Source organism: Megalobrama amblycephala, linkage group LG6 (assembly GCF_018812025.1).
Source record: "Megalobrama amblycephala isolate DHTTF-2021 linkage group LG6, ASM1881202v1, whole genome shotgun sequence".
Classification (NCBI taxonomy): Eukaryota; Metazoa; Chordata; class Actinopteri; order Cypriniformes; family Xenocyprididae; genus Megalobrama; species Megalobrama amblycephala.
The window spans coordinates 4941487-4967861 of record NC_063049.1 but is presented as its reverse complement, the minus strand read 5'-3'; the positions used below and the strand labels follow the sequence as shown (position 1 = coordinate 4967861).

The 26375-nt window shown below is 34.5% G+C and overlaps 1 protein-coding gene and 1 long non-coding RNA gene across 2 annotated transcripts; both read left to right on the top strand.

The window, feature by feature from the left end:
• The first annotated feature begins 8368 nt into the window (after positions 1–8368).
• Positions 8369–10683, top strand: LOC125269471. Its single transcript, XR_007185113.1, has 6 exons — positions 8369–8556; positions 9306–9338; positions 9440–9580; positions 9687–9836; positions 9929–10025; positions 10151–10683. It is a non-coding gene; the product is annotated as an uncharacterized LOC125269471 (long non-coding RNA).
• Positions 10684–16070: 5387 nt separating this feature from the next.
• LOC125269731 (sialic acid-binding Ig-like lectin 14) lies at positions 16071–23337 on the top strand. The gene is made up of 6 exons (XM_048192685.1): positions 16071–16127; positions 18996–19054; positions 19210–19587; positions 19738–20034; positions 20107–20206; positions 23157–23337. Exons 2-6 carry the CDS (start codon positions 19015–19017, stop codon positions 23197–23199), a joined length of 858 nt encoding a protein of 285 aa, XP_048048642.1. The 5' UTR covers positions 16071–16127; positions 18996–19014; the 3' UTR covers positions 23200–23337.
• The last annotated feature ends 3038 nt before the right edge of the window (positions 23338–26375 follow it).

The following is a 26375-nucleotide window of genomic DNA, read 5'->3' as shown; positions in this document are numbered from 1 at the left end:
GTAACAGCAGAGCAACCTTCAGCTATCGTCTACAATGAGTTCAGCTCGTTGTGCTCTTCCTTTGCGATGTTTTAAAACTCGGTATTTTATTAATTGTTAACATTAAGTACAGCACTGTCTGTAACAACTGAAATAAACCCGTATAAATGTTTTTGATGACCTATATCTATTCTGGTATTGTTCTAAAATTCTTGTTCATTTTGATATGATGTAGGCCTATTGCTCTTCAAAGGATTACAGTTTTTTACAATCGTTTGGACACATTTCTCAATACTTAGGCCACTTTTTCAAAACTCTTCACACAGTTCTCCTAACCAACTTTCATCTTGGCACAGCAGTTAATTTCACATTCAAAATGCACTAAATCTACCAAAACACTTCATACATGTCTCAAATCAACTCATTCTTCCAGAACACTAGCAAAGGTTTTCACCCAGCAAACACACTTTGTCAGTCATAAAACACTGACATCAGGTATCATTATACAGTGTTTTCTTTTGTAAAATTTCTTAACAAAACAAGAATAACACTGTCTGTTGTTTATAATTCACTGCAGTTTGTTACATGAACCTTGTTTACATAACAGTATAAAATTATTGCAAAGTTTTCCTCTTTGAATGGATGATAATGAAATTGAAAAATGAATGCTTGTGTAGGTGTTCAGTTTCATCTAATTGCTTTGATAGTATTTGATTTTTTAGATTCAGCATATATTTCATTACAATATTACTGTATAAATGTAGCAAATTGCTGTCTTATTCAGTTTTGTATTATGTTATTGTTTTGAACATAAGTTTAACAGTTTTGAAAACAGTATGTAAGCATGTGCAAATTGGCCTGTACGTACACAGAGTTTTGGCAGTTGTTGTGTCTGAGTGAGAAAAGAATTCATGAAGTTTGAGAGATGTAGTCATTGAATGCATTTTGTGCCAAAGCAATGATAATTGATCCTCAGTTTAGCCCACATAGACTTCTGTTGTGCTCACTGTGTGAAGAGTTTTGCAAAAGTGACCTAAGTATTGAGAAATGTGTCCTAGTGTCTGTAAAAAACTGTAATATTAAGGATTAATTCTTTATGTTTCGGCTCACCAAGGTTGCATTTATTTGATCAAAAATAGGCAAAACAGTAATATTGTGATTTGTTTTCTATTTTACAGTTTTTTACAGAGGCTAGGACACATTTCTCAATACTTAGGTCACTTTTGCAAAACTCTTCACACAGTTCTCCTAACCAACTTTCAGCTTGGCAAAGCAGTTCATTTCACATTCAAAATGCACTACAACTACCAAAACATTTTATTCAGGTCTCGAATCAACTCATTCTTCCAGAACACTAGCAAAGGTTGACAGCCGACAAACACACTTTGTCACCCACAAAACAATGACCTAAAAAACACTAACAACATGTAGCATTATACAATGTTTTCTTGTGTAAAACAAGGACACATCTCTGTTTATAATTCACTGCAATATATGTTACTGGAATGAATCAGACATGATGCAGAATTCGTCAATATTTTATGTCGTTTATTTATTTTTATAATTTTTTATAATTCCAAAATACAAGAATTTGTATACACACCATCCACTGATACAGATACAATTCAATTGTTTTTATAGCATTTAATTTTAAGATTTAAAATATATTTTATTAAAATATTACTGTAGGAATGTAGCAAATTGCTGTCTTATTCAGTTTTGTATGATGTTATTGTTTTGAACATAAGTTTAACAGTTTTGAAAACAGTATGTAAGCATGTGCAAACTGGCCTGTACGTACAAAGAGTTTTGGCAGTTGTTGTGTCTGAGTGAGAAAAGAATTCATGAAATTTGAGAGATGTAATCACTGAATGCATTTTGTGCCAAAGCAATGATAATTGATCCTCAGTTTAGCCCACATAGACTTCTGTTGTGCTCACTGTGTGAAGAGTTTTGCAAAAGTGACCTAAGTATTGAGAAATGTGTCCTAGCGTCTGTAAAAAACTGTAATGTATAAATTAGTCTAAAAAAAAAAAAAAAAAAAAAAAAAAAGATTTGAGCAAACTCATTTTTTATTAGATTTTTTTTCATGTCCATGGACATCAAGGCTTAAGCAACAAAAAAATTGTCATATTTTAACCATACAGTTCTTATGAGCTAGAGTTAAAACATAATATGTGAACTATAGCATTAAAGATTTTGAAAAAAACACACTGTAACAAAGAGCAATGCAACAAGAATGTAGAGAAAATGTAAGATGAATTCTTGCACTTGTTTTTATTATTTTTTGTTGTTTGCAGTGGGTGAATGGGAATATAATATGTGTGTATATGTCTCTGTGTGTTTGTGGGTGTGTTGTGTGTACTTGCTGTTTTTGATAAATATATGATTGTGTGCATATAGCATCAGTGTGTGTGTGTGTTGCATTGTATGCACTCATTTCACATTTGCTATTTCTGTTTTTCACTAAAACTAATGAAAAACTGAATGACAGCTTATGATCACAATATAGAAGACAAAATCAGGAAAAAAAAAAAAATCATTTGATTATGACCTAATGTCCATTGTGATGGACATCAAACTTAAAAAAAAAAAAAAAAAATCCTGTGTTCTTCAGCTCTGAAAGATTTTCAAATTAACTTTGAATATTATCACTTGATATTATTAAGATTATAATAGGTGCAAGTTGATGATGCCATGAACATAGATCTTCATATAAAACATAAAAAAGGAAGCTCCTCCTCCTCCTCCTCCTCCTCCTGTCTAGTTGGTTAGCCATGCTTGTCTTTTGTGATGCCTGAAGCACAATCAGATTAAGTTATGAGTCATTCTTTCATTGTGACTGGTAGATCAGGGACCAGTCAGTGACAAGGCAGTACTTATATTATAAAAACATAAAATCTTATGGGTTTAAACCAAAATCCATGTGATGTCCGTTCCAATGGACGCAGGGTCTGAAGGGGTTAAATGGCTGTTTATTCCTGTTACTACAGTGTCATATGATCCTTCAGAAATCATTCTAATATGCTGCTTTGCTGCTCAAGAAACATTCTTAGCTACTATTATCAGTGCTGAAAACAGGAAACCATGATACAGTGTCTGTTGATTCACCGAACAGCAAGTTTGAAGACTATTGAAATCGAAATCTTTTGCAATATTAGAAATGTAAAAAAGAAAAAGAAAATCTATTTAATTAATCCTTGTTGAATAAACTTCATCCTTGTGAAATTCATTTCTTAAAAAACAAACAAACAAACAAAAAACTACAGTGATTCCAGACATTTGAGTAGTATTTTAATGCAAATGCATTTGTGCAAATTATTTGGGGGCCACTGTCTGTAAAAAGATAACGTTTTGTTGTTATAAAAATAGTTTTAAGTAAATAAAAAAAGTCATTAAAATTCAAAGAGTGGTAAAAATGTCAAAATCTTTAAGACTAAAAATGTAATTTTTTGATCTGAGAATAGCTTTCTTATGTGTCATATTTCCATATATTAAGGGACTGCTACAGTAGCTAAAGTTTGTTGTTGGCAAGTCCATGCCCATCTCTTTGTACAAAAACAAAATGTCATTAAATGTCTCACACAATATCTTCACTCCATCACACATTATACAAAGCATATATTAATCAAAAGCAAATCAAGACCATATTCCTATCTTTATTCCAGGATTTGTGATATATGTTTTGACATAGATAGTTTAAAAATGTTTTTTTTTTTTTCTTTCAAAATTTCATGAGGCCAAATGTGCCCCTAATTAAAACCCCATGAAGAACATGCTTATGAACATTAATGACCAGGACACTTTTTGCCATTGAGATGACTGGGAAAAAAGTTTCCCGATCAACCTGAATATATGCCAAATAATGAATGTTTTTGTATCAAAATAAATTGTCCATTTATATCACTGATCATCATCATATCCAGGTACACAAGTCACAGAAAACAATGCATGGCAGACAATAACAAAAGGTAGCAAAAATCACTTTTAAAAAAATCACAAAAATCACAATTAAAGCACGCCTTGGTTAAGTCCTAAAATGAAAATAATCACTTAAACAAACACAACAAAACAACGAGCTAACGAGCCATTAGATGCACATCCCTAGGGCTGCCACATGAACGGCACCACATTTCATTTTTTAGGATTTACCTGTCTGATGGCGATCTGCGAGAGAGATGCAGTAACGCAAGATGTAACAATTTTATTGAGTAGATATATTATTTTTTACAGTGTGTGCATCCTGAGACAAAACAATGGCCCTGACAAATTTTACAGTTTTTTTTCAATTGCTAACATACATTTGTCCATTCTGTAGTCACATTTTCAAAACTCTAAACACATTTAGCAGAACATCCGTCTGTTGTGGCCATACCATTAACACAATTCATGTCGTTTTCACACAAAATGCAATCAATTAACACATTTCTTAAATGCTTCAATTTTCTTTTCATATAAGCTTACCTCATACCAAAATCATGGATCTTTCTCATCTTATTTGTAAATGCTTAAACACAGCAAGTCATAAATGAAGACCCAATGTTCCAATCTTTAAATATAGGATAAAACCTCTAATTCTGCAACAACAACAGCTCAAAAGTATTGAAAAAAATATATATAAAACAAATACTGAAACAACTGATAAGCGTTTTTAATTAGCAGATCACTGAAATATTGAGAAATAGCAGATTCCAGTCTCAGTTGGAGGAATAGTCAGGGGTTAAACTTCTTTCCATTACATGGACATACACAGTAAAATAGGACTCTTTGAATCAGATTTGTTCAGTGTGAATGAAGAACAACACAGAGGAGCAGAGAGAAAATAATATCTGGGTATGGGAGAAGAATAGATGAAGGAGGAAAGGAGAAGTTGGATCAGGACAAGGGAGAAGAAGAGGTATGGGAGAGGAGGAAGAATGTGTGCTGGACTGTGCATCTCTGTTTTTTCCACTTACACGTGGAACCTATGAAAGCTTATTTCTGCCATGAATAGAAAATAAAAAAGGTAATTATGTCTTTTTATCTCACAATTCTGACTTTTTAAACTCAGTTCCTATAGTTTATATATCACAATTCTGAGGGGAAAAGTCAGAATTGTGAGATGTATATTCACAATTGCAAAATTAAAAAAAAAAAAAGAAAAAAAAGAATTGTGAGATAAAAAGTCACAATTACCTTTTATACTTTTTTTTATTCTGTGGTGGAAAAAAGCTTCAACAGTAACCAAAGGCCATGTATGTTGGATTTGTTGTTGATCAATGGCAGCAATTTCATGTTTTCATTTCAGTAAAAGCTTCATGTAAAGCTTTTACTACAACGATTCCACTACCACTGTTCCATATATGCAGAATATGTGGTCTGCGTAGGTCACTAACTACCAAGGGGACACCATCCCAACCTCTATGAGGGCAACATCAACACCACACACCCAACCCCAGAAAGAGATTTCAACCAAGGGGGACACTGAACTTCTGCATAGGGGACTCATCTGACCAGTAGCTGCCCTGAGCAATTCTGTTACTTTCTTCTTCTCTTTTTCTACTGCACGTTCTATAAAATAATGACTCACTTCTGTTGCCAAGAATGCACACATTCAACACTCAACCAAAAATATAGAATGGCTTACATGCATTATAATATTACTGTAGTAAAAGGAAACTGAATTAAAAAAACAATGGATTTCATATTTTCTCCAGTTAGAACCGAAACATGACAAGTAATGCATTTTTCATAATGCCATCAACTGTTAGTATTTTGACAGTCATTGCGCTTTGATTGACTATATGTTCATGTTGAATAGAAAACTAGTGCTATGTTTTGACAGAACGACTCGATTTTGAATCAGGTTTGCTGTGTTTTGATAGAGTTAGTATATGTTGAAAAAGGTTTTTAGCGTTTTGAAATGTGGAGTTTGTGTTTATATAACAAAATATGGTTTTGGGCAGAAAATTAACTATTTGGCTAACTGTGTGATGTAGGTGTGTTACTGTGTTAAGAGTTTAGTTTGTGATGTTTGTGTGTTGCTGTGTTAAGTACTTTAAGTATTGCTAAATGCTTGTTAGCAATTGAAAAAAACTGTAATACAATATAGTACAGACCTAAATGGACAACTTAAAAAGAGTTTTGTTCTTTCAGTAAAAACTTTTTTTTTTTTTTTTTCATGGTAAGGATGACCTTTGCATGGAATTGCCCCAAATGAACCAGGCTTTGGGGGTCAAACATGCTCGGGCACGGTTCAGAGCACCTAGTGCGAGTACACCCTAAAACACATGCAAATAATAAACTTTCATGATGATAAAGAATTGCAATGTCACATGAGCATGACCGCGATAGAGATGATAATCAAAACAAAACAGATGTTTTAGTATATTTTTGGCAGAGTATCAGAGGCACAAGTAGGATCCACCCTCATCTGGAAAGCGGGGTGAGGAGCAGCAGCTCATTTGCATTCAAAGTTACATGAAAACAGCATGATATGTGTTTGCAGTAGGAATGCAGTAATGGGCCTGATACTGAGCTCGTGTACTCATACTCATACTCATTAAAATGCTCCAATACCAAAAACCCATACTAAGCAGCATTTGTACAGTACAGTGCTTGTGACAAAGAAACACAAAAGTAAAGTCAAAACCTTGGATTTTAAGAAAAGTGTATTAGACATAGACATAATAATATTACAGGAAACATGGCACGGAACTGATGAGGTCGCTCTTTGTCCCCCAGGGTATCAGGAAATATCCATATTGTCCCAAAAACATGAAAAAAATGACATGTGGGAAAGATTCAGGGGGCATCATAATCTGGCACAAGCTTGAAACTGATAAATAAATACAACTAATCAAAAAAGAAGAATCTAATATCTGGCTAAAAATCAATAAAAAGCTCAGTCAAACTACGAAAGATATGTTCTTATGTGCTCTTTATATTTTTTCCCTCTGAATCTCTATTCTCTTTCAGAGCCTTCATGGTCAAACCATTAACACCCCTATCAGATCACAGTCAAATCACTCTGTATCCAAAAAGGACAGAAAATACTAACATACATCCACAACCCAGTAAGCTGTATAACATTACAAAGAATTACAGATGGGTCCAGAACAGCACAGAAAAAAACCTGACTGCATCTGACCACCCCCAAGTGTGCTTACTAATGGATAACTTTATAGAAAATATTTATCCTCATAATGAAGATGGTGTAAATCTGGCTTATGAAAACATAAATTAGATATTTGATTATTTGGCAACAATAACTAATCTTAAAACCACTAAGAAAACTCATAACCTAAAACAAGAGAATGAAAAATGGTTTGATTTGAATAAAGAAAAATTTAAGACATCTTACAAATCAAAAACACTGACAACCAAACGTTTCAGATTTACGTCTTCATTATTATGAGGAGCTTAAAACACACCCAGAAAGAAGAACGGACATTCACTCAAAAAAATGATTCTTGCCACTATTTGAAATTAAGCAAAAAAATCTAATAAAACATATTTAAAAACTAATAAAAAATACCTATTATTACTACAAATTACTTTTATACAACATGAATGAAATGGATACAAGACCAACCTGATCAAATTACATAAACTATAGACCTCTTTAGAGCAGACGTCACAATTACGTCACTTGCAGCTGCGCGCGCATAGTGGTTGCAGAAAAATAGCGGTAGCAATTGGAGGAAAATGTGCAAAATCCACAGAATAAGAGAAAAACGTTTTGTTGTGCCTCTGGATGTTGGAATCGGAATGCAAAAAAATATAGTCTTCATTTTTAAAGAAAACCATCGTTGAAAACGTCCTTTGAAGCTAAATGGAGACGTTTCACAGACTGCACTGATGACACCTGCAAGGATTAGTCTACTATTAAAGCAGGAATTTGATGTAAACAGTAAGTCTACATATTATTACAATATTCACATATGCAGTTCAGAGGACATACATACATAGCAGTTACAGCATGAAATAATATTTAAACCTATAACATTTTACATAGATAACTTTTAAACATAGTCTATAAAATTTTTATTTCACAATTCTGACTTTTTTTCTTGCATTTGCGTGTTTATGACTCCCAGTTCGGCCATTATAACTCGCAATTGTGAGTTTATTTCACAATTCTGAGGGGAAAAAAGTCAGAATTGCGGGATAAATTGCAATTCAGAAAACGAGTATAACGAGTTACAGGATAACGAGCATATCTCACAATTCTGTTTTTCTTTGTAAGAAATGTGAGATATAAACTCAGGTTTGCGAGAAATAAAAGTCAGAATTGTGAGATATAAACTCGAAATTAACTTTTTTTTATTCTTTTATTTCGTGGCTTCCATAGACTGCTACTGCTCAACTGTCATTTTCTGCAACCAGGTAGGCTCCGCCCATAAAAAACGTCATCGCTGTTTGCAAACACCAAATTGGTCTATACTTAATGTGTTGCCATAAGGCGCAAATGCAAGTGTTGCGCATGCTCACTGAAGTCTGAGTTCAAAAAAACAACAACTGAAGGCGCAATGGCGATCTACTGTCTGACTCAGCGAAAAGGAGGATTTGGATGAAGAGATGTGGATGTTTTACAAGGTAAGATATGTTTATTAACTATTTAAACTTAAACAATAACCATTTTTATGTTTATTCTATCTTGTTTTTTTAGTTGTAGCGTGAAGGCGCATTTTTGCTAAAGCGAATTGACCGTTATTAACTTTTATTTTAGGTATTCTCATCTGTAAAAGGAGTAATATATGTAACGTTAACGTTAACTGTGATCATTTTAAGATAACGTTATGCTGTCGACTTGACGGTGCACCGTGCATCATTTTCGCATTCAGATATTACGAGTTATTATTATAATTATTTTTTTAAATAACAGATTCGTCATTTCAGCGTTCTTTGCTAACGTTTTGCTTTGCAAATAAGCCAAAACGTTGCTCAAACACACTTCGTTATTGTAACTTATACGTTATCTATATATTATATTGTCTTACAAGTATTTGTAAATTTGATAATTTCGAGATATGTATTCAACTGACTGTGTACTTTTACAAGTGTGTGTGTGTGTATATATATATATATATATATATATATATATATATATATAAATACCTGCTTTGTCATCTCGATGTGCATTTTACTTTGCTTGAAATATAGTTTTGAAATATACCAAAACATTGACAGAGTGTGTTTGTCATTCATTTGTATATAAACTAAAATATAAAAATCCTGTTAAAAGTTGTGTCCATGAAAGGGAACATGAATTCTTTTCAAGTCGTAATTTCATTAAAAATATATAAATAATAATAATAAAGTGTATGTCATCTTTGTTATTTCAGAAACCTCATCAGTGGGACAATAACTCAATTATGGTATGTGTAATATTTTTTCATATTTCTTGTATTAAAACTAAAATTTACTCGTTTCATTTCTTTGTAAAATTGTTGTCGATTTTCTGTTTTTTGACTTTCAGATATGTGAGTTTTGTGGAAACATAAAGTGTGTGGAAGAAGCATCACAGAAGAATCCAGTATGTTTAAGTAACTGAAACATTCTAAGATTAAACTTGGACATTTTGAGGAGAGATTCAGTCAACCTGTTCACAGTAAATTAAGTAAGTGTTTTTGTTATTTACGTTTACATTAGATTTTTTTTGTAAATTACTATAGTTTCCTCTACAGTAGGCCTCCATCTCTTCCTTCTTCCTTTTTTCCTCTCAGATAAAAGTGGAATTAATGCGGATAACGACTGTGCCACTTCTGTCAACGTTCATAGCAGCTGGACAGATACACTGTTGATCAAATTAAAGTTTTCAGTAGCAAAGGAGCTTCTGGACAAAAGATATCACACACATTGCAGTTGCAGACAAGGTGTGGTGAATTGCGTTACAGTTCTTTGGAACTAATTACAAAGATTGAACTATAATCAATCACTGTTTTTAATATTGTGTCATATTTTTCAGTGCGAAGATATACACTTCAAATGAGACTGTGTCATAAAGAGTCTGTGTGGTGACATTACAACACTTCCAGTTTTCCAGAATTCTTCCAGAATTCCAGGTTTGTACTGTATATATTTTTTTGTAATGACCTACACATATAGTATAATGCTGTGTGCTGCCAATATTTCAGTGAAACTAAACAAGGTGTTATATATTTATTCATTTGTTCATTTACTTGCTTAGGACTGCAATCCTGAAGGAACTGAGGGAGGAATTTCTGAGACCACTCTGGGCCCTTTTGTGACCCTTAAAGAAAGCGCTGAGGATGAGCCAGTGGATGTTGGCGTAGCAACAGAGGGTTTAAAACTACTACAACACTTAGGAGTTTTTCCTTTGGATGCTGTTTGCTGTTTGGATTGATCTACGCAATCAAGCTATGCTCCGAGTCTCAAATTCACTTTTGAATTCTTCCAGAAGGTACTGATGAATTTAGATTTTAGGACATCACATAGATGTTTCGATCCACTGGAAGGACTTAGAAACTTTGAAACCTAAAAAACATTGAATTGAAGACTATGATCGATGACACTATGAACCAATGACACTAACTCAAATCAAGAGACTACATCTAATGCACCTTATGGCTTCCTCTAACTCTGATATTTTTAAAGGGTTAGTTCACCTAAAAATGAAATTTCTGTCATTAATTACTCACCCTCATGTCGTTCCACACCCGTAAGACCTTCATTCATCTTCAGAACACAAATTAAGATATTTTTGATATTTTTGATTTATATTTTATTCGTGAGCTATCTGACCTCAACCTTAATGTTATGAAGTGACAAGAATACTATTTGAGCGCAAAAAAAAAAAAAAACCCGACTTTCTTCCCTTTTATGTCAGTCTCCTACGCAGCTGAGGTTGTACACGCATAATATCTTAATTTGTGTTCTGAAGATTAATGAAGGTCTTAGGGGTTTGGAGCAAAATTAGGGTGAGTAATTAATGAAAGAAATTTAATTTTTGGGTGAACTAACCCTTTAACAGAGATGTTAGCCCTTGTGCTATTCCTTGTCCGGGAAGTAAACTTGTGAGTAGGACACTTGGGCTGCTGAATGTCTAAATGCTGAAATGTGACAGATAACAGAAAACCTGTTATATGTAAAGTCAAATATAATCCCTCAAATTGCTTTTCTTTTTTCCCCAAGTATCCTGATTGTTTTTTTGTTTTGTTTTTTACACGTTTACAAGGAATGTAACCATTTACTGTTATGTTTCAAGTTTCAGACAAGCAAAAGCACAAACTGACTACCATACTATGCAGAGAGATCCCAATGTTACCTTTAATATATGAAAATAATGCTTGATGTTGAAATTTGGTTCCTTGTTGATCTATGAACTTTTTGGCACACAGACTTAAACTAAAAAGTCAAACAAGGAGCCATAACCATTGTGTTAGTTTCGGAGAAAGCACAAAACTGCTGTAAACAGTTGTCTTAACTCTATTTTTTGTCAGATTGGATGTTTCTTATTATTCCTGCAGCAATTGAGACAATAAATTTTTATGAATGTAACATGTGTTTGACCATTTATTTAATATAAATAAATTAATTTAAGGTAGTTATATAAAGCAAGTAAGAATAAGTTATAATAAAAGAGTAAGTTTTATGTATTACACAAGCTTAAATTGCAGTTTATCAGTTAACATAACCTTTATTTAATTAATTCAAGTCAACTGAACATGATGGGGAAGCTTAAGTAAAAGTTAACTTTTTTACATTGGATTTATGTGATTAAAATGGATGGAAATTTTATATGCAATTGAATTACATAAGTTTTAATTTTTGGGGTTAAATATTTTTTTGAGTAAATCAACTCAAAACTATTGAAGAATCGGTCCATTCAAACAGTTTCTGGGACAACTGGAATCTCCTGAATAATAAGAACCATGAACAAAAAACTATTCAAGACGGAGACACCTGGAAAAACTGGAAAAAAAAAACATTTTTCTGGAAACTTATTACTTTAACTTCACTACATTTGAAAGACAAATATCATACTTTTTACTCCACTACATTTCTGTCAAGGTCCTTGGGTAGAAAGTAGTTACGTTAGTCAGGGGAGGATTTTTCTTATTCTCTAAACTGTGATTGGTTCTTTGCAGATGACAGACAGCTTATCAGTAATCACTCTTGTAGGGTCACATGTTGTGAAGTTCTGCTGTCTCCAACAGAAGAGAGTCTACAGCAGAACCTGGACATCTTGCATCAGTTCTGACTAGTAAAGCATTAACGTTTCAGAAAAGACCCAGATGTCAGGGAAAGAGACACAATTTCACCCTTGGTACGACCACAATTGATCATGCCACAAGCTGCACATACCTCGGGCTGAAAATAAGAGCAACTGGAAAACTAAATTTGGCCGTGAATGAACTGAAAGAGAAAGCAAGAAGGGCCTTCTATGCTATCAAAAATCGATCCAAATTAAAATACCAAAAATCTGGGGTCCTCTCCTGAACCATGAATTTGCGAAATGGGACAAAAACCCAATAGAAGCCCTGCATGTCGAGCTCTGTAAGAATATCCTACACAGAGTACAGAGGAACACACCGAACAATGCATTCAGGGCAGAATTAGGCCAATATCCTCTATTAATCCACATTGAGAAATGAGACATCAAATTTTGGAAACATCTAAAAATGAGTGACCCCAACTCATTCTCAAATCCCAAATCATTTTAAAGTCCTTAAAAACCATGAAATGAACACAGAAAAAAAGTCCCTTGATTCAGATGGTCCTGAAGCTGCAAAAACAAACTAACACAACTAACAACAGCCAGCCTCAGGACACTGACAACATCATCCACAGGATTAGGCCCAATCTAAAAGCACAAAAAGAAAATGACCTGACCTATTGGACTGAAACAACAGAAAAACAAATTACACTTCAATGTTATTTGGCCCTAAATAGAGACTACACAACAGCAGAATATCTGAGTACAGTGAAAGTGGCTGTAAATTAAAAAGAATGATTGCTACAGACTGAGCAATCACACACTGACTGTTGAGATGGGACAGACAGAACTGGCTACCCAGAGTGAGCTGCATCTGTCCGTACTGTGACCAGGGAGAAGTGGAGACGGAGCAACACTTCTCATGTCAGTACAGCACTCTTTGAATTGAACTGAATTGAAACACAGACAACAGAGAGTATAATGGGGATAAAAGAGAAGGCTGTCTATGAAGTAAATGTATCTAAGTGGAATATTAAACAAAATATAGTAACGCCTAGCTGTGGTGTGCGAGCTGATAAGCAAGAAATGTGCAGTGGATTGAGCAATCAGCGTCACAGATGAACGAACTTGTAGAGCACGTTCATTTTTTTCACAGACATCAGTGGAAAGTTTGTAGTTTGGTCAGATTTCAGCAGCAAAGAAAGTAAAACAAGGCATGTGGTATTAACATTAACTGATGGTAGAGATTTGATTTTTAGAAAAAAAAACCTTTATTTAACAAAACAAAATCACAAAATCATATATACAAACAACTTCAAATTGATAACATATCAAAAATTAATTTTCTTTCAATTACAGTACAGATGATATTACTATAACACCAATTTAAAAGACTCCATTTCTGTCAGGGCCATTATCATCAAGTATAATTGATAATTGCATAGAGTTTGTATTGGCGGTATGGTTCTGTTCTGGGCAAGAACTCCCTGCGCATCCATGCAGCCTAGCATGGATAAGAGCAGGGAGAGCAGCAATAATCCCTCCCTTAGGGTAAACAGAACAGAACCAATATGCAGATATAATTAATGTCAATAATTTAACATGTACACATATTTCAAGAATTAGTTTGATTCAGGAGAATCATAAGGCGAATCCTGACTGAAGAGAGGAGGAGCTGGGGATGGACGAGGGTAATTAGCACCTGAGAAATACAATAGCTGCTGATAATACTGAGGAGCTTATATATGGATGCTGTGATAGCCGTCGTATCCCTACAGGTAGATGTGAGTCACCTGGGAGTCAGCTGATGCGAGCTTGACTGACGTGACCTGCCAGAACTGACGCTGATGCTAATCATTCTTTAGTTGAAAGTACTTGTATTGAACACCAACCCTAGCCTTTAAGAAAGCTTTAAAAAGTAGTACAACATCTTGACCATGATTGTTCTTTATTCTGTTTCTCCTTGTGATGCAAGTTTGGCTTGTCCAACAATAAAATTAAATCAACTGCTATTTAGTTCTGTTTTTGACAATATGTCAATCCTAACACATTAGGAGTGAATTTCTCATGAAATCAACAAAACAAAAAGTGATCTCAATCTACATTCTGTAAAACGATAAAAAAAACTGTTTATCTTGTTCCACAAAATGCACATTTGTTAACAGTATAACAGAAACAAAAGTGTTGACAGCTATAGCCCCATGCAATATTCATCACTGCAAATCACCTGTTTGCTTGTTCAACGGTGGTTTGTAAATCACCCTCCAAACTGGCTTATTGTTACGGACAGAGGAGTCAGAAAAAACAGGAATGCAATAGGTGATAGTTTATTGGACTGACAGCAGGTATAGACTTTCAATGGTGATAAGGGGAAGACTGATACTGTCCTTTGTGTTGATGATGATCGTGGAAGGTAGTCAACTGGAGATCAGAATGGATGAGTGATGATGATCGGGAGACACACACATAGACGGAGTCACAGGAGGAAACGGAGCACGCAGGAATGGAGACGGTGAGTATCAAAGGTCCTTGAGGTAAGCATAAAGAGAGTCCAAATGCAAACGAGAATGGACAACTGAGGGAGGTGAGTGGTGCGCTTAAGTATAGCTGTGGTGATGAGTGGATGGCTTGCAGGTGTGGGTGATTACTGAGGAGAAGGATTATGGGAGATGGAGTCCAAAACTGACGGGAACTGTAACAGTGGGAGCCCTGGAGACCTACTGGCAGGTGAGGGTGGAGGTGCAGACTGGTACGGAGGTCTCCAGGGCGGGAGCTCTAGGTGCCATGGCGGTTCGGAGCCGGTATATGCTGCTCACTTCAACTAGAAACAATAAACTGGTGCTACCATTCTGTCTCGCGATCCGGATGGAAACATGATGGGGTCCGGATGCAGACTGTGGTCCGCCATTTGAAAATATGAATTTATAAAATATAAAATATAATTTGTTTGCTGTTTTTTTGCACAATGTTTACTGTTTAAATTTTGTTAATGGAACTGTTTTGAATGAAATTTTATAATCGGGAACAACTTCATTATGTATTACCTAATAAAAATAAATAAATAAATAATTTGAAAGTGGGGGCATCACGATGCCGGCTCAACATTGTGATGTCTGTCAGCCATCGACAATGGATGATGGCGTCGTCTATAGGCCCAACCCTAGTTCTACACTGCCACCTGTTGCCGCAGTTGACTATACTTGAAGATTAAGTTGTGATAACGAGAAAACAACTTTTGTTATCTCAAGATCATGAGAAAGAAAAATAATTATAATCCATGGCCTCTTGAGGCTTCCATAGCCTACTTAATAGCAAGCCTATGAGCGTGCAGCTTCAAGAGCAAAAACAGAGTAATTCTGTATTGTACTTTATATATATATATATATATATATATATATATATATATATATATATAATTTCTTAGGCTAGTTCTCTCCCTTTTAAATTGTTTTTAACATCACAAGACAATGTTGTGAAGCAGTAATTTTTCATTGTGTAAGAAAACTAGTCGGACAAAGTCTTCTCATTTTTACCACTTCATCTCCTGATTCCTGCTGTTTCTCTGTCTCTTGGACTGCTAGAGGACTTAACATGATTGGTTTTGGATGCCAGAGAAAATTCAGTGTTGACTGGTTTTAGATACCTGATAAAATTGATATCTTCTGAAGGGAGGTCTAGCAAAGGAGCTGGATTCCCTAAGAATAGAATTCTTCTCAGTTGGTGAACCCACCTAAATATTCATGAATCATGTCGCTGTTTGTTTTTGATCAAGTCATAAACATTAATTCTACTCTGACCTTCACTTTGATGCTCACTGTCCTCAAGGGATGCATGAGAACATGATAAATTAAATAAATTTGAATTCTCAGAAAACTGTGGGGCAAATTATACTTCCTGTTGTTTTTTTAGGCAGTTTATATCTCTGGTTTGCATTAGAATTCAGTCAGTCAGTCAGTAAAGGCACACCAGTCACACTCTGAAAAATAAGGTAGGCTCCTTTTCTTTTTTATGTAATTATTATCATCATGATACAATGAATAAAAAAAATATTCCTGAATATAAGTATAGTGATAATATTTCTATCTAAAACAATTACGAGAAGAATGAGAAAATACAAAAAATATACAGTTATAAGTTAATTTCCATTATTTATATCATATTTGATTGCTTACTGATTATTGCAAGATGTATTTTCTAGTGTGTGATTCTCATTATATGCATATATCACATTTTTATATATATATATATATATATATATATATATATATATATATATATATATATATATATATATATATATTATTTTATTTTTATTTTGCAGTTGTAAAGGTCCTTTCACTCTTAAAGTATAATTTACTCACTTGCATATTTCTAGAGACCTGAAATGTATTATATGGAAGCTTGTTTCCTCAACGGAATAAAACAATTTAAAAGATAATTTAATTTTCCTCACTATTGCAAGTTTATATCTTGCAATTCTGACTTTTTTTCTCACAATTGCAAGATATAAAGTCAGAATTGCAAGACATTAAGTCAGAATTCTGACTTTTCTCTTGCAATTCTGACTTTATAACTCACAATTCTGATTTCTTTTCTCAGAATTCTGAGGTATAAACTCTCACAAACAATTGTGAGTTATGAAGTATGGAACCTTGTTTCCAGCACAGAATAAAAAAAAAGGCAAGAGCGAGTTTTTATCTGACAATTCTGACTTTTTTCTCGCAATTGCCCATTTCTGCAACATAAGAAAAAAATAAAAAGTCAAAATTATGACTTTAAAAGTCATAATTATGAGATAAAAAGTCGAAATTATGACATTTTAACAAAGTCATAAATAAAGTCATAAAGGCAAAATTAAAATAAAGTTATAAAGTCGAAATTATGACTTGCTGCTCATTGACCTGACGATCAATGAGCAGAAAGTCATAAATTTGACTTTTAAAGCCATAATTTTGACTTTTTAATCTCATAATTCTGACATAGTATGTCAAAATTTTGATTTGGTCATAATCAATAGTCATAATTTCAACTTATTTTGACTTATTTATTAAATTCATAATTTCGACTTAATAAATCATACTTTTGATTTAGTAAATCATAGGGGTGTGACGAGACAGGTATCTCACGAGACGAGACTCGAGATTGAGTTCACGAGACGAGACAAGATTTTTACACACTATTTTTAAGAAATCCTCAATGGCGAAATACATGACTAGAAAAATATTCTACAGGTGTATTTGAGTATTTCAGTTCTACTTTCTGAGTATGAATTATCATATGCAGTAAAAGACAACAATACTCAAGTACTGTAAAAGGTTTTGCCACTAACTCAACTGACTGACTTCTCTTCTGTATGATTTCAGTCTCTTCAGACCTTACTTTACATGATTTATGAGCTTCTACAACCTTTGACCTCCTAACTGAACTCCTTTCCACAAACTGATCATAGAAATAAAAACAGTATAAATAAAAATGGTAACACTTTACAATAAGGTCTCATTTATTAACATTAATGTATTAACCAACATCAACTAACAATAAGCAATATATGTGCTACAGTATTTATTAATCTTTGTTTATGTTAGTTAATGAAATAGTCATTCATTGTTAGTTCATGATAGTTCACAGAGCATTAACTAATGTTAACAAATGAAACCTTACTGTTTGTGCTTAAATGACAGTTTTCTCTTAATCTTATTTTTATGGTAACACTTTACATTAAGTGCAACCATAATCGCACTCTCTCAATATTCAAAGTGCAAATAAGACCAACTTTTTCTTTGATACAGAGCTAAGAGATGGTTACAACTACACTGCCCAGCCTAAAATAGCTTTCATATTGAGAGATATCTGTATTCATCAGGGAGCCGCTTTCAAAATGCGGGGTATTGAAATCGCGTTTGAATGCGCGCGCGCGTTTACTTTCACTTTCAGCGATCGCGCGTAACTCTGTAAATATAGAGCGGCGGCGACTGTTATCCAACTGAATTAAATGTTTTTTGTTTAAATACAAAGCAAAACGATAGTGGAGGCGTAATGTAAACAAAGCGGTGGCATATTCTTTCCTAATCATCCTAACACTCTGTCATGGCAACATCACGAGACTACTTTTCGCCTCGACGAGAAATCTCGTCACATATTAGTCTCACGAGATCTCGTGACACGAGATCTCGTCACACCCCAAGTAAATCATAATTCCTACTTTTTATTTTTTCTTATGTGGCGGAAATGGGCTTCCATTGTTACGGTGAGTTGCAGGGAAGCAGACGAAGAAGGAGATAATAGTTATTCCACACAAAGGTTTATTAACATAGACTAGAATACAGCCAATGGGAAGTCAACTCCAAAAAATAAAAAAAGCCGCACTTACCTTTTTTTTTTTTTTTATTCTGTGGCAGAAACAAGGTTCCATAGCATTAACCTCAATATAAAAAATTAAATAAATAAATTTAAAAAAAAAAAGAATATCACGCTTGACCTCCTAAGCGAGCCCCATATCTCACTTTAACTCTTTCTTTTTGTCCACTTTTGCTTGTGACCTAGTAAGCACGGGCAAATGCTAGCTTAGAATGATGTTGGATTTGTACATGCTTCTCTTCTGTCTTGACTCTCTGACTTATGAAATATCATATTCTCTTTGTATTTGCTTCAAGTATTCATTGAATCATTGAGCTATTATGCAACAAATATCATTGTCCAACAATCTTGTCTACTTATTCTACTTGCACCAATATGATGCATACTATATATATGAATACTATGATTCAAGCCTATCCAGTGCCCTAGATAAAGATTGTTGTATGCACAAAGTAATCAGTAACATTTTTGATCAATTGCTGTGTTTTTGCCTCTTCAGTTTCTAGAGTCAGTCCAGCATGGGTACACGGGCACGAGTTCTTCTCTGCTGGCTTCAGGGTATGATTTTAAAGCATTATTTCCATACATTATTTGAATAAATGTACAAATGAATGAATATACATTTTGAATGAATGAATGAATATACATTTACTGATATTTTTATTATTATTATTATTATTATTATTATTATTATTATGATTATGATTTTGCAGTGATTGGTGCTGTCGTGCTTGGAGATGTTTGGAAGGTGAAGGTAGAGTCTGAAATGGAGGCTCTGGTCTCATCTTGTGTCGTGTTGCCCTGTTCATTCAAATACCCTGCTCATCAACAGCCCTCCAGTCGTATTAAAGCCATGTGGCACATGAAGGACAAGAAGGATTTCATCTATCACAATGATCCTACAAAAGTTCTAGAGAATTTCAAGGGTCGTACAAAACCGATTGGGTCACTGGGTGCTTTAAACTGCTCCTTGGAGATTGATGAAATCAAAAACCATGACAACGGCCCGTATTGTTTCAGAGTGGAATTAGAGACATCTGAAAAAGACAAGTACTCCTTTGAGGATAACTGTGTGACAATTAATATGATTGGTAAGTGTGCTTTGAGCTGTTAACCTGCAATTACAATTTCTAAATAGGGTAAAAAAAAATAAAATAAAGCGTTTATATTTAAGCAAGCTCATTTTTGCTTTTATTTACTATGTGAAATATGTGTTTTATCATTCAAAAAAATATATGTAGAGCAAGCATCAAAACCTGTGCTGCAGTCTGAGGCGTTTGTGCAAGAGGGTGAACCCACAGTCTTCAGATGCTCTGTCCGGCACACCTGTCCGTCCCATCAGCCCATTCTCAGCTGGAGCCACTCTGGAAAAACAGTCATGAGCTATAAGGACATTGGTCATGGAAAATGGGAGGCAGAATCTCTCCTTACCTTCATCCCAACAAAAGATGATAATCTCAACTCTATCACATGCACTGTCAAGTACCACGGGAGTGTCCGGGGTGAAATGCAAGCCACAGAGCATATCAATGTGAAAGGTATAACATTAAAACACTTTTGTGTATCTTAGTAATGATTTTAAACAATTAAGTGATTTTTGTTTTTATCAGAACAAGCAACTCTCAACCACATCCTCATACCAGCCATCTCTGGGCTTGGAGCTGCAATTTTTGTTGGATTACTGTGTGTCTTCATTGTCAAGAGATACAAGTGAGTATGAATCTGATTTAAAGGATTAGTTCACTTTCAAATTAAAATTTCCTGATAATTTACTCACCCCCATGTCATCCAAGATGTTCATGTCTTTCTTTCTTCGGTCGAAAAGAAATTAAAGTTTTTGATGAAAACATTCCAGGATTATTCTCCTTATAATGGACTTCAATGGCCTCCAAACAGTTGAAGGTCAAAATTACAGTTTCATTGCAGCTTCAAAATGTTCTACACGATCCCAGACGAGGAATAAGGGTCTTATCTAGAGAAACCATCACTCATTTTCTAAAACAAACAAACAAAAAACAACTTATATATTTTAACAATAAATGCTCATCTTGAACTAGCTCTCTTCTTCTTCTTCTCTATTAGAATTCCGACAGTGTAGACGCTACTAAGTGTATTACTGGTGTATTGTACTGGTGTTAAGTGTATTACCCTCCACAGGTTAATGAGCACTGGCCACACCCTAGGACCCACCGGTGGGTCCGCGGGGGGGTCATGATATTATTTTTTAAAAATCTATAAACTGTGAAGCACAAAACTAGTCATACATGGTATTTTTTGAAAGCGTAGAACCTCTGCTTTCTTGCATTAATTTTACATAAAAGAAAATAATAAGGTCTAAATTTGTTCTTCCGCAACAACGCCCCCTTGAGAAAATCAGATGAATAATGTTCATATTTCATATTTCTAGCACACAAACTCACCAAACCTAGACAAGTCACACATCAAATGAAAGCTCTCACTCTCAGGAATGTTACTGTGTACTTTATTTCACAGATCTTATACATTATAGTGACATAACAAAGAATAATTTTCAAAAGAATCACGAAAACTGAAATGACTCCTGTGAACAAGCAAACTTATGCATCATTTCTGCGCTGATAACTACATCTGTGCTCACATACTAGCCTAAAATATCCTATATCAGCTTTTACTTTAGGTTGTTTTCTTCAAAATGAGACCATTCTCGTGTGTCTGTGAGCATGCATGGCTAAACGGCACTATAATATGTCTCAGATGCGCAGATCAAAACACGCGATGCAGCGTAAAACATTTATGACAAGTATTTGACTCTCTTTGATTTCTGTCGACTTGCAATGACGTCATCACGCAGTGCGTCCTATGTCATGAAAGCTGACGACCCCCCCTCTCCATAGACACATCGATCAAGCTTCTAGACCATTCAGAGCCCGAGTTTTTCCTTTCCAAAGTTGAGGAGGCGGGACTAAAGAACACGAATCGCGCATCAAACGGGTGCAGATGATGGATTTGATTGGAAGTTGGTTTGGGATTTTGGATGGCGTTTTTAGCGAATTATTGCGTGCTTTTATTATCTTGCACTTGTGTTAAACTTCTGAGAGTTTTCTGTAAAATAAGACCATTTTTATCAATTTATTCCAAAGTATGTGGGTAGGGCTGTCTTTTAAGTTCAGGTATGCCTACTGGTTTCAGAAATCAAAAATGGTGACTGTAAAAGTACACTTGGAGAGTCTAACGCCTCCTTTCGATTAAAGCTAAATAACTTTTGCTTAGAAGATGTTATCAAAAAAATTCTTTTTTCTCCTGTTTATTGCCACCTAGTGGAATCAAAAGAGATTGTCTGAAGCGACATAGACCAAACATGTCCTAAATTACAGACTCTTAAATAAAAACGTAATAAAAAAAATAATAAAATCTGACTTTTTGTTAGTGTTTATCACAGTATTGTAAACATATAAAATCCAAAATATGCAATATTTTACCCATGTTTTAAAATTCAGAGAGTTTTCTGTAAAATGAGACCATTTTTATCTATTTATTCCAAAGTATGCGAGTAGGGCTCTCTTTTAAATTCTGGTATGCCTAATTCTGTAAAAAATTCAAAATATGCTGCAGAGCTGAAGAGGTTAAAGTTTGAATGTAACATACATCATCAAGGCAGTCTCATTTAAGAAAAATAATCATTAGATTGCAACGTAAGAAAGAAATTAAAGTATTTTACACCTCACGATGAATATCAGTCAATTTTATTATGGTTTTCTTAAATAAGACATCCTTGATGAAGTATTCAGCCTTCAAATGTGACCTCCGGAGGACACAGCCTCCGAAATGAGATGCAGCTCCTGTCACCAAAGGAGTGTGTTTTTGGTTGTGAGGGAAAGATTACCGTTTTCAGCTTCCCAAAGAACCCAGCGTTAAGGGAACAGAAGATGAAGTTTGTTTTTCCGAGGCAGCAATGGAGTTGTGCACGTATGTTTGTTTGTTCCCGGTATTTCGGTGATGAATGCTTTGTAAACAAGTCCCAGATTTTTGTTGGTGGTGAGTAAAGCTGCATCAGATGTCTGTGTTTTGTTGGCAATCGGCATGCAAGTGCGTATAATGTAAACAACACGAACATTTTTGTTCCCTATGTATTTATAATGATGTCGCAGCTAGCATGTGATCTCTACGCAGAAGCTGCGCACGCCTGTGACTCTTTAGTCACGGCACTGACAGCAGACACACCTCCAGGATCTCTGCTTTTTCCGGAAAGACTCGGTTTAGCGTATCTATCTTTTATAAATATGAAAAAACTAAAGATTTTCAATTGATCTTGAACTTTGAATTTGTTTGGTGTGCAGTTTATTTATTTACTTTTTTTTTTTTTTTTTTTTTTTTTTACTGAATCTAGGCACCCAGAAAATACTTGTCATGTACAAATTGGTCCAGGACTTTTTCTTATTCTTTTAAATAATAATGCATAATAATGATAATGCATTATGACAGTGTTACTCAACTCCAGTCCTCAAGACCCTGATGCCAGAATGATTTAGATGTCTCCCTGAAGCTGATGAATTGAATCATGTGTTTTAATTTGTGAGACATTTAAAGCATTCTGGTAGGATGTTCCTGAATACTGGAGTTGAGAAACACTTTCAGTATCTTTCATTAAGATTTTGTTTTAAATCACTCAAATCTTTCCTAGGAATCGCATTGCAGAGCTGCAATCCAGAAACGACAATGGGTGAGTATACAGCATTTCTACCTGGGAACATTATAGTGCCTCAGTCTGATTTTAAAATGTGTGGTTTTGAGTCTGTGAACTTTGAATTATCTATAGTAGTGTTCTCAAAAAAGCAGATAAAACAGACTTTTAGCATAATAAATATACAGTGGCATGAAAAAGTATGTGAACCCCTTGCAGAATCTGTGAAAATGAGAATTATTTTAATAAAATAAGAGGGATAATAAAAAATGCATGTTATTTTTGTTCAGTACTGTCCTGAGTAAGATATTTTACATAAAAGATGTTTGCATTTAGTTCACAAGACAAAACTATAGCTGAATTTATTAAAATAACCCCATTCATAAGTATGTGAACCATTGATTCTCAATACTAAACTGAGCTCTGTTCTTCAGAAAAATCCTCCAGGTCCTGCAGATTCATCAGTTTTCAAGCATTTTTGCATATTTGAACCCTTTACATCAGTGACTGAATGATTTTGAGATTCATCTTTTCACACTGAGGACAATTGAGGGACTCAAACTCAACTATTAAAAAAGGTTCAAACATTCACGGATGCTCCAGAAGGAAACACGATGCATTAAGAGCCGAGGGGTGAAAACTTTTTAATTTAAATATCAAGGTAAATTTGTACTTAATTTTTCTGCCGGAAAACATGCAAGTATCTTCTGTTGCTTCCAAAGGGCAGTACTAAATGAAAAACAATGATATTTAAACAAAATAAGAAAAATTGTGACATCTTCATCCTGTTTAAAAGTTTTCACACCCCGACTCTTAATGCATCGTGTTTCCTTCTGGAGCATCAGTGAATGTTTGAACCTTTTTTAATAGTTGTGTTTGAGTCCCTCAGTTGTCCTCAGTGTAAAAAAGATGAATCTCAAAATCATTCAGCCACTGCTGGAAAGGGTTCAAATATGCAAAAATGCTTGAAAACTGATGAATCTGCAGGACCTGGAGGATTTTTCTGAAGAACAGAGTTCAGTTTAACTGCTCAGGACAAACAAGAGACTCATGAACAACCATGACAAAACAAAAAAACAGTCGTGGATCATCAGGTAACCACACACAGTATTGAGAATCAATGGTTCACATACTTATGAATGGGGTTATTTTAATAAATTCAGCTATTGTTTTGTCTTGTGAACTAAATGCAAACATCTTTTATGTAAAATATCTTACTCAGGACAGTACTAAATAAAAAATAGCATGCATTTTTTATTATACCTCTTATTTTATTAAAATAATTCTCATTTTCACAGATTCTGCAAGGGGTTCACATACTTTTTCATGCCACTGTATATGCATACAACACTTCATTCTGGTTCTCAAATCTGATTTGAGAGCATTTTCCAGCCATGCGATATTCCTCCAGTATCAGCACTAGAGCCATTTCACCATTTGTATCACTCCACTTGCAACATTGCTCACAGAGAGTGTCATGGCAAGCGAGCAAACCACTATAATTTTACAAATATTACTGCTGTTGTATCACAGATTGTAGTTTTAAGAGTTTTTTAGGCAAGAATGTAGTTATTTAGACCTCAAATATGCAACTTATATATGAACATAGTGCATATTTCACAGTTTGTTTAGACTTTTTTGGTGATTGAGCTCCAGACCCCCAGCGGCCATTCAGCGCTCATGTAACCGCATTATCTCAGCTAGTCCTTTGGCAATTTGCCTCTAGCTCTTATGTAAATAGTGTTTAAATATGAGGTATAATTCATTTTGGGTATATTAATGGGCAATTTTTGGTATTACTATTAATCTATTACTTGTTCCATAGCAAATTGATTTGGTTAAGGGCATAGTTTCATAACTTCATATTTTTTTTCCTGTAAGCTACTGTAAATTTCAATTTGCCTCTCCTCTGTTACCACTATGATCCGGGTGCACACAAGACCTATAGCACTGTCTTGTTCATTCAAATTCAATGTACTCATAACACATCCAGGGATTGGGTTGCCAAAACCCACATCACTACACTGTGATTACCTATGGCACTCAACCTGCGTGCCTCCATGCCTATGGTTGAATCACAGCTGTGCTGTTATACAGCCACATCGCACGACTACTCGTGGAATATTGCTTGTTTATTTCCTATTGTACAAACTTCTTATATATTTACGATGTCTAATATTGTTTATTTAAATACTATTGATCAATAAGCAGAGATGGGCACAAATACAGCAAAAAGCATTTAGTTACAAATTACAAATACTTACTCATCAAATGTATTTAAATAAAATACAATATCAGAATATCATAGTTTAGCGAGAAGATGCAATTTTAATGGCGAAGACTGGCAAGAAAGTGAGAATGAGCTTCTCTCGCATGTTGTCACGTACAGTCATAATAAAGATCATTACGCATGCCACTAGGTGGCGAATTCCATCCGAATGTCATGTGCAGTGGTAAGGCAGCTTTACATTAATTTATAGGATTAACGTTAGTTCACTTTCAAATGGAAATTACCCCAAGCTTTACTCACCCTCGAGCCATCCTAGGTGTATATGACTTTCTTCTTTCTGATAAACACAATTGGAGATCTATTAATAAATATCCTGATGCATCCGAGCTTTATAATGGCAGTGAGCGAGACCAACAAGTATGAAGCTCAAGAAAGTGCATCCATCCACATCCATCCGTCATAAATGTTCTACACAGCTCTGGGGGGTTAATAAAGGCCTTCTGAAGCTAATCGATGCGTTTGTGTAAAAAAATAAAAAATAAATCATATTTAACAAGTTGTGAAGTAAAATATCTAGCTTCGGCCAGACCGCCTTCCGCATTCAGCTTACGAAGAAACTGTAAATCTCTTGTAGTTCAAAATGCTTACACTACGTCCTACGCCTTCCCTATTCAACTAACAGAAAAAGCTTAACTGACACAACCCCAGTTCCATTTTTTTCCGTAAGTTGAATACAGAAGGCAGTCTGGCGGAAGCTTTAAAATCAAGAAATTTAAAGTGTACCTAAAATATACTTGCAATAGTTCCAGCACAATCAAGTTTAGCACAATCAAATTAGTTGTTCCATCGCTCCTTCCCCAGAAAAAAAGAGACAGCGTGCATGGAATAAACTATGCATTTCTTAATATGTATTGCATAAAGTATAATGAGAGGAACATCACCCAGCATAACAAAGTAAAAGTACAGTTTATTATTATTATTATTATTAT

What these genes read in the sequence shown, in the direction of transcription:
- LOC125269731 (XM_048192685.1), top strand. Translation starts at nt 19,015, where the DNA reads ATGGGTACACGGGCACGAGTTCTTCTCTGCTGGCTTCAGG. An exon ending in TCTTCTCTGCTGGCTTCAGG is followed by an intron (nt 19,055 to 19,209) that starts GTATGATTTTAA and finishes ATGATTTTGCAG; the next exon opens with TGATTGGTGCTGTCGTGCTT. An exon ending in AGAGCATATCAATGTGAAAG is followed by an intron (nt 20,035 to 20,106) that starts GTATAACATTAA and finishes TGTTTTTATCAG; the next exon opens with AACAAGCAACTCTCAACCAC.